The sequence below is a fragment of the Buceros rhinoceros genome, unplaced genomic scaffold, assembly GCF_000710305.1.
Source record: "Buceros rhinoceros silvestris isolate BGI_N320 unplaced genomic scaffold, ASM71030v1 scaffold6301, whole genome shotgun sequence".
Lineage (NCBI taxonomy): Eukaryota > Metazoa > Chordata > Aves > Bucerotiformes > Bucerotidae > Buceros > Buceros rhinoceros.
Genome location: NW_010395874.1, coordinates 4,567 through 13,353, shown reverse-complemented (window position 1 = coordinate 13,353; position 8,787 = coordinate 4,567). Strand labels below are relative to the sequence as shown.

The 8,787-nt window shown below is 46.1% G+C and overlaps 1 protein-coding gene across 1 annotated transcript in view; it reads left to right on the top strand.

Moving 5' to 3' along the window:
- The window catches only part of LEPR (leptin receptor), a gene marked incomplete at its 3' end in the record, with an annotated part of 24,283 nt that overhangs the window by 11,112 nt on the left and 4,384 nt on the right, over positions 1–8,787 (top strand). The window contains exons 5-9 of the mRNA XM_010145688.1: positions 896–1,041; positions 1,717–1,861; positions 4,630–4,926; positions 5,089–5,206; positions 8,166–8,365. Of these exons, the coding sequence (XP_010143990.1) occupies positions 896–1,041; positions 1,717–1,861; positions 4,630–4,926; positions 5,089–5,206; positions 8,166–8,365 (906 nt within the window). The remainder of the gene's footprint in view (positions 1–895; positions 1,042–1,716; positions 1,862–4,629; positions 4,927–5,088; positions 5,207–8,165; positions 8,366–8,787) is intronic.

Below are 8,787 nucleotides of genomic sequence, written 5' to 3'. Positions count from 1 at the left end.
GCCCCTTCCCAGCTTTCGCACAGCCCCTTGCAGCGCTGACAGGCTGCACTCAGGTCTCCGCGCAGCCTTCTCCTCTGCAGGCTGAACCCCCCCAGCTCTCTCCCCTCTCCTCCCAGCAGAGGGTTCCACCCTCGGGTCACTGCTGGGGCTCCTCTGGCCCTGCTCCAGCAGCTCCCTGTCTCTGCTGGGCTGAGGAGCCCAGAGCTGGACCCAGCCCTGCAGGGGGGTCTCCCCAGAGCAGAGCTCAGCAGAGGGGCAGGATCCCCTCCCTCAAGGTGCTGCCCACGCTGCTGGGGATGAGCCCGGCACACGGTTGGCTTCTGTGCTGCAAGTGCATGTTGCAGGCCCATGTCCAACTTTTCACCCACCAGCACCCCCAAGTCCTTCTCTGCAGGGCTGCTCTCCAGCCCTTCATCCCCAGCCTGGGCTGTGGGAAATGTCTGAAACCCTCCATTATTACTTTGCCCTAATAGAGCTTCTGGAGACCGTCATAGCCAGAGTCACTGTGGAAGGGATGGGAACATTTAGAAGGTCTCTGTGTACAATATGAGGACATTATCTCCTACCTCTTAAGGAGCTGAGCAAATCACTTTGCTCTCTGTCCTCTTTTCAGCAAAACAGGTGAATTAGGGCTTGGGGACTGGGAAGAATCGTGGCCTGAGGCAAGCAATTCATGTAGTTTTAAGGCAAATGTTAGGTCAAAAAGTATGTCCTGATAACTAGAACAGTTCCAGAGTGCTGGCACGACACAACATGACTCTGTCGTACACTATGGAGCAGCTCTTGAAAGTTTGAAGTAAAGGCGTGAAAGAGACTTCTGAATCAGGATGAAGCCGTTACTGCCAGCAGTCACAGGCAGTGAGGGTGCTGATAAAACCTGTCCATTTGTCTGCAGTGAAGCCTGACCCTCCTCTGAACCTGCATCTAGAAATGACAGAGGAAGGTCAAGTGTCGCTCTGCTGGTCCAGCCCTGTGCTGATGCCATACCCGCTCCAGTACGAAGTGAAGATCTCTGCAAGTTCAGCTCAGAAGGGTTGGCAGGTGAGTCAGCTCTGCTCGCTTGGATTTACGATGGAGCGGGGCAGGTCAGTGGGTCCCTACCAGAGCCCGCGATTTCTTACCACCCCGCCTTGTCCCTGGGCAGTGGCTTTGGTGCGTTGAGCAACACAGCTGGTCTGGTGGAACTAGGCATGGCGCACTGGTTTCTTCTGAGCTGGTGTGACCAGTAGCCCCTGGTAAACTTCAACAGAGTGTGGTAAAGCTGGACTTCACATCTATTACAGTAGAAGAGCCACAACGCAGTGATGAAGGACCTGTCTCCTGTTTGGTCTTGTAAACAAACTCCCATCTTTCTATTTGAAGGATGTTCTGGGAAGTCTAGAGGCAAAGCTGTCCCTTCTCAGCACACCTGAGTTCCATGATACATGTGTATACGTTCAATATTTATAACTTTCATTAGTGAGTTGCTTTTTCGTGCACCCGGCTCTGGGATAAAGAGCAGCTGTTGGTTAGCTGTCCATAATGAAATCGCACGTTTTCCACAGAGGTGTGCAGCCTCTGCCCTACTCAAATGTACAGTTAGTGTAGAGACGAAAGCTTTTTGTAGCTGACTTGCTACCTAAAAACTACTCCCTAGAGAATTTGTTTTGTTTCCCTCTGTCTCTTTCTTTTTCCTGTTCCATTAATCAACAATAACCCCTTCTGATAATCCAACAGATGGTTCAGGTTGCTCTAGAAACCTCACTGGCCATAGACAATACACTGCTGGATTCTTCCTACTTGGTTCAGGTGCGGTGCAGGAATCGCCATGGTCCGGGGTTCTGGAGCGGCTGGAGCACACCGTATGATCTTGGCCTGGGAGGTGGGTCATGTGCTGTCGCTTACGGGCAGCCAGTTCCGGGACAGAGCAGATTTCCCAGATTGGTTTGTGGAATGGGTGTAGAGTATGTGTGAGCTGGGCTGTGGAAGTTCTTTTCCTTCCTGCTTCTCTTTCTGTGTGGCTCTGCCTGCGATTCTGCTCTTCCCGTTGTACAAGACCTGCATTAAAAGAGTTCTGAGTAACATCTTACTGGGACTGCTGGCTTGCACAGCAGGTTGATCTGGTTTGGGTCAGCCTATGGGTATTTTTTCACGCTCTGCTTATGGTTCACCAGAAATGTTTTGGTCTGTGTGGTTATAGGTATCCTCAGAACATTTTCCTGGACGCTTACATGTACAGCAGCTCACCCTGTGCTAAGTGGTGTCATGTATGTGCTTAAATCATGTACCAAGGAGATAACTAAACTTTGCAGAAGGAGTTCACTTCCAAGAGAGCTGAAAATATACAGACCCTCATGGAAATTGAGCATGACACACAGGATGCCCGAGTGTAGGGCTAGAGGCCTAACTGCCCCTTAGACTTTTATATCTATATAAAATTAGGCTCCAGGGAGATTTTATGGCAGCTTTCTAGTATGTAAAGGGGTCTCTCAGAAAGATGGGGACAGTCTCTTTAGCAGGCCCTGTTGTGACAGGACTGGAAGAGGGAGATTGAGAGCAGAGAGAAGGGAGAGATTGTTGCTGCTGAGGGTGGTGAGAGCCTGGCCCAGGCTGCCCCGAGAGGTGGGAGAAGCCCCATCGCTGGCCCCATGGCAGGTCAGGTTGGCCCTTGGGGCTCTGAGCACCCCGCTCTGGGTGCAGATGTCCCTGCTCTCTACAAGGGGTTGGACTGGGTGACCTATGAAGGTCTTTTCCCACCTAACGTGTTCCATGACTCTGTGATTCTATAAATTGAAAAAAGTGTGTGTAGATACATACATGTGGAACTATATAGCTTTGAGATTTTTGGGGGGGTAAATACACATATGCATGTAGTGATATTTTCAGAAAGGGTTTATGAGCGTATTGAGAACTATGGATGTAAAAGAGGTGCAGTAGACACTGCTAGATTATTTTTTAATAATCCTGTTATAGGATATGTAATTGTATTAAATGTACATCTTGTCAGCAAAATAATCCCATTGTGACAGACAGTCACTGCCCTGATGGCAGTGTAGAGGGATTAATTTCTTCACCACAGAAAGCTCAGAGTGGCTTATTCTCCCAGTGGCCAGTGTTGGGATGAGCTGATGGAGGAGCAGTGGAGCATGCAGCACAACTGGGAGCAGAGAAGCAGCTGGTGCGGGAACACTGCCTGAGCTCAGACATCAGCACCGTGAGATGAAGCACTGAAATCAGGCAGTTTATACTGAACCCAACAGTCTGACAATATTGTGAGTCTGCTGTGCTCTCTGAGAAGGCCCGTGTTTTGGAAAAGCCCTGAAAATATCATAGAATAGAATCACAGAACCACAGAATCATTTTGGTTGGAAGAGACCTTTAAGATCATCTAGTCCAACTGTTCCTCCAGCACTGCCAGGTCCCCACTGACCCCTGTCCCTCAGTGCCACCTCCACATGGCTGGGAAACCCCTCCAGGGATGGGGACTCCACCACTGTCCTGGGCAGCCTGGGACACACCTGCACAACCCCAACAGGACAGAAATGGCTCCTCAGGGACAACCTCAACCTCCCCTGGGACAACCTGAGGCTGGTTCCTCTTGTGCTGTTGCTTGTTCCTCGAGAGAAGAGACTGAGCCCCACCTTGCTTCACCCTCCTATGTGACATGGTTCCTCAGCCTTGGAAAGCAAACCTGACCTTTTAAGGATTTTATGCTGATTTTGGGTCGACCTTTGGCAAACTGTTCCTTTTTTGCAGGTGTGCAGCACCCACAGCTTCCCTCTGTCCCTGACGGGTTGAGGCTGAGCTTACACATGTCCACATGCACACTCAGCGTCGTTGTGCCTGGGTGAATTGCTCACCGTATCAGTGCTGCCGTTTGGTGTTAACTGCACTGCTGAGTTGGTCAAACAAGTTTTTGAGACTTTAATCTCCTGCCAACTTCAACAGGACCAGCATTAGAAACTACTGGAGATTTTTTTGTCAGCCCCCTCTCCCCCAGTTCCAAACAGCAGCTCTATGACCCTGAGTTACAGTCATGCTTCAGCTAACACATGGTTTCAACACCCTGGCAGGGTTCAGAGGGTTAGATTTTTATTTTTTTGGCCAAACATTGCTCTTCTCTGATTTGGGTCTTCTATCACTTTTACCTGAGGACAGTTTTATGATATTAGAATCTGCGGTGTATGCGAGACAAGTTGCAGAACCTCTCCCTTTCCAGGTTGCAAGTACTTGTTGCTGTATTTAAATTATCTGATCCGCTACCTGAAAATGTTGGACTGAGTAAAAAGCAGCAGCACCAATCTAATTCCCCAAGATTTTATTTACAGGAGCATGTGTGATTCCCTGCTCCCCTGTGCATGGCTTTCACTTACCCTCCAGGGATGTTTCTGCTTGTTTAAGTCCTATTTGCTGGGGAATATTAAAGATTATTTTAGAGTTGACAAACATCAGGTATGGAGGGAGACAGTCAAAGGCTCATTTCTGCCCCACTTTCCTACAGTTGTTAAATAAGAGGTAGGAAATTTAGAAATACAACTAAATGGTAACAAATAATTATATTTTCTATGGAAATATGCCTTTATGGTTGTTTGTTGTTCATATTCTAATCTCAGTGGAATTTTTTTCCCCTTTTTTTCCCTTTCTGTGTAGCTGAAGTCCTGTACTTCCCTCCTAAGATACTGACCAGTGCTGGTTCTAATGTTTCCTTTCACTGCATCTATAAAAACAAAACCAAGTCTGTAGCATCCAAGAAGATTGTTTGGTGGCTGAATTTAGCAGAAGAAATCCCAGAAAGTCAGTATACGCTTGTGAATGATCGCGTAAGCAAAGTTACTCTTTTCAACTTGAAAGCCACAAAACCTAGAGGAAGTTTCTTCTATAACGCGTTATACTGTTGTCATCAAAATAGGGAATGTCATCATAGATACGCTGAATTATATGTAGTAGGTAAGATCCCAGATGATTTTAAACTATAATTTTGGTGCATTGTAATAGTAAGGTCAGAATATTTCCGTTTTCGCTTTTATTGAGCAGTTACGACTTGTAATGACTGTTTTTTGTATAATCAAGTATATCTTTAGTAATAAACCTCCAATGTGTTTTAACTAGATGTGAATATTAACATCACGTGTGAAACGGATGGGTACTTAACCAAAATGACTTGCAGATGGTCTGCAAACACAAACACGCTGCTCCTGGCGAGCTCCTTGCAGTTAAGATACTACAGGTACGTCTGGCTTTTCATGCGCTCTTTATGTTTGGAAATACATATAAGCTCTGGAAATACCATTACAGCAAAGGACTCTCAACAGATGTCATTAGAAAATGGACTTAGTTTCTGTAAGCTGGACTTTTTTTCCCTACTGGAACTCCAGAGGTATTAACTACGTATGCAGACAGGGCACCATAGGGAGAACCACAGAATTGTTTAGGTTGGGAAAGACCTTTGAGCTCATCGAGTCCAGCCGTTAACCCAGCACTGCCAGGTCACCACTAAACCATGTCCCTAATACCCGGGTCTGTTACGTGGTTTCTATTCCCAGCATTCCTCAGCATTTGTAAAACCTGTAGGTGCCCTTTGGAAGCCCCTTCCCTTCAAGCAGATGCGTTTGCCTGCATCAGTTATAAAAAAAATTATTCTTCTAGTTGCTTGTTTCTACTAATTGTAAGGAAATAAGGAAAAAGCCCCTTTCACAGTGAGGGTGACTGAGCCCTGGAGCTGCAGAATCTCTGTCCTTGGAGACTTTCGCGACTGGACAGGACCCCAGGCAGCTTCATCTGACTTTAACTGTGCTTTGAGTTGGAGGTGGGACTTGAGACCTCTTGAGGTCTCTGGTCAATCTTCCATTTTTCTGTATACAGCCAGCAGAAAAGAATACAGGGATGGAATTTAATTCATTCCAGATGGAATAATGAAGAGAGAATCAAATCTTAGTTCGTGAAAGGAATATCACTTTATGAAGGTGGCATCTGTGGTGGCTAGAGCACTTCTTTGTTTGCCTGGGGTTGGTCAGATGTTTTTACCTCTTGTTTTCAGGTAGTTGGTTTAATTTTCTTTGTCTTTTGGACAGAGCAGGAGAACTGGGGTGTGGTGTGGAGCAAACGCGTTCTCATTTGGTTATTGAATCAGTAGTGTGATCATCCTTATCTTCATTGGTGTGCCTGTGGTACTATTGTTTTACTGTGGAACTAAAAAATCCCTTTGAGTTACTACCGTCTTGAGCTTGAGTGTTTTCTAGAACCACGTTATATAAACAAGACAGACAGATAGACAGACAACCCTTCCAGAGAAAAACTATCTAGTTTTACTGCTCTGCTGGACTGGATATGCAAACGTTTTGGCCAACCAGCCGAAATCAGCCTTGAGGGCCTAATCCTTTGGAAAGCTGGGCCACCTTCTCTGTTGGAAGTGGGCTGAGGTTTTGAACCGTCATAGTGCTCAGGCAGATATTTCTCAGAATTTTGTGCACCGAAGTATGTGAAGTATGAAATAATTCTCAGAATTCTGTGCTCTAAAGCTTGAGATTCCCAGCGGAGGCTTTTAGGGCAGGATTAGTGACTGGTTGACTGCTGAGGTAGGTTTTGTTTCAACTGTCTTCACAAATATGAATATAATGAGTGTACTGCTGGGCAGGGAGCTTGAAACAAAAACCCTGCTGCTCCTGCCATGTTCTTTTTTCCCACTTTTTCACTGTTCAGCTTTAGCTATAAATGTTCTGTTCTCGTAGGAGGTGATAATCTGCATTTGTTACCGTGTTCCCGCTAGATCAAACAGTGAACAGACCGAAATAAAACAGATGCAGCCCCAAAGTGCTTCCCAGATGCCAGTGGTTATAGTGATCTTTCTTTTTGTTTTTGTGGGGTTTGTTAATAGTGAGATCTGAAAGAGGAAGAATAAAATTAAAAAATCAGGGGAGACCACATGAGTGTAGTGACTACCAAAAAGCTGAAGTATGAAACATTTAAAAATTTATTGTTACGAAAAGACTGTTTGCATAACATTCTGTTGCATGTTGGGAACAAAAATACAAGAAGAACTTGACTGTTTACAGGCATGAAACCCCAGGGAATGGTCAAGTTGGTTAACCGCCCAAGCTTGCTGGTAAATACGTTGGAGTTGCTGCTGTTTACTTAGAGGCGGGCAAGTCCTCATGGTGAACAGTGGAAGCGAGATGAGCTTCATCGCCGTCAGGCATGGCAGGTTTTCCAGGAGCACACGGCCGTTCCTCAAGAATTCCTGCTGCAGTTCCGCTTCACAGATGAAATCCAATGCTCGGCACTAATGTGGTGCGATAGCTTTGCTGTTGGTGTTTTGTTTGGGTCGGGCTGTGCTGCCAATGGAAATAGCACAGAAATGATCATCCTGGAAAAACAGAGAATGCAAAGTGAAAGCTTCCAGGCGCGAGGCACCAGTTTAATCAGTGTTAGCCGGGTTGACAGGAAAAGGAGGGATCCAGCCCAGTGTAACTGTTGTGGCTCAGTGGAATGACTGATACGCGGTCTGGCCGCGCTCACCACACGTCTGAGCTGAGCACACGCTTAGGAGACATCAGAAGACTTTTCCTTCACCGAGAAGATGTCCAGCACCGTTTCATCCAGAGCCCAGCTCTCCTCTCTTCTGTTGCCAGATGCGATGCTGACTGTATGTGGTGTTCTAATACCACCCTCCTGAACTGATATGTTTATGGGATTTCCATCTCCTGGAAACTTCACTGTATGTGTCTGATTGGTCCAGCTGGCAGCTTCCCCTGGACGCCAGTTGGTATTTTGAAAGTCCCATTCCTGGCTGGAGTAAATTCTTGGCTGAAGATGGGCCTCGCTGTGTTTATTGCTGACACATAGCACTCGAGCAACATGATGTACAAGTCTTTGGAGATGCCTGCTCTTGCCATACCTGTTTCATGCTGGTGTCAGTCTCTTATCAAAAGATTTTGCACAAGGGAGGGCCTTCACGTCCTGTTTTCCTCCAGGCGAAGAGCCAAAGCTTTGAGGAGTAACTCTGCAGTGTTATTTATACATCTAGTGCAGAGTCAAGTTCAAGATCCGTCCAAATAACCATCACAACTCCCCAGATGGTTCCAGTGACACCATGTGTTTTAATTGCCTTCCGAGTTCTGTGCTACTGATGCCATGAGCAGCTTCTAGTTGCACCACATTAACTGAATGTTTTTCTCTTCTCTTTTAAGGAGCAGAATTTATTGTTCTGACTTTCCAAGGACTTCTCCAAAATCAGAGGTGAAAGAATGCCATTTCCAGAAGAACCGTTCCTATGAGTGCACGTTCCAGCCCATTTTTCTTTTATCTGGATATACCCTGTGGGTGGAGTTGAAGCACTCCCTGGGAACACTTGAATCCTCACCAACTTGTGTCGTTCCAGCAGATGTGGGTAGGTCAAGATCCATGCACGTCTTTCTTCACTTGTGACCTTGGATTTCATGCTTCATATGGTGTAGGTGGAGTACTTCTTCAGAGCATTTTAAATAAATCACATGGTAGAAAGAGCATAAAAACATCGGAGCTTTGATATTGTCTTCTCAAAGACATGGGATTAAATGTTATTTCCATACATTTTGCTTGGCCCAGGAGCAGATTGTAACTGCAGCTAATCCCTAGAAAATGAAACACCAGGCTTGCATGTTCATCCTCTCAGGTATTTTGCAAAGACATCTACAGAAAATGCGAGTCTAAAAGGGCAGTTCTGTTTGTTTTTAACCGCAGGGACTGTTGATGCTCTTCTGTGCTTCTGCAAAGTTTCTTTTCTGACAGAGAGCACTTAAATTTGTACAAAAGCAAAAGGCAGGAAGAGCG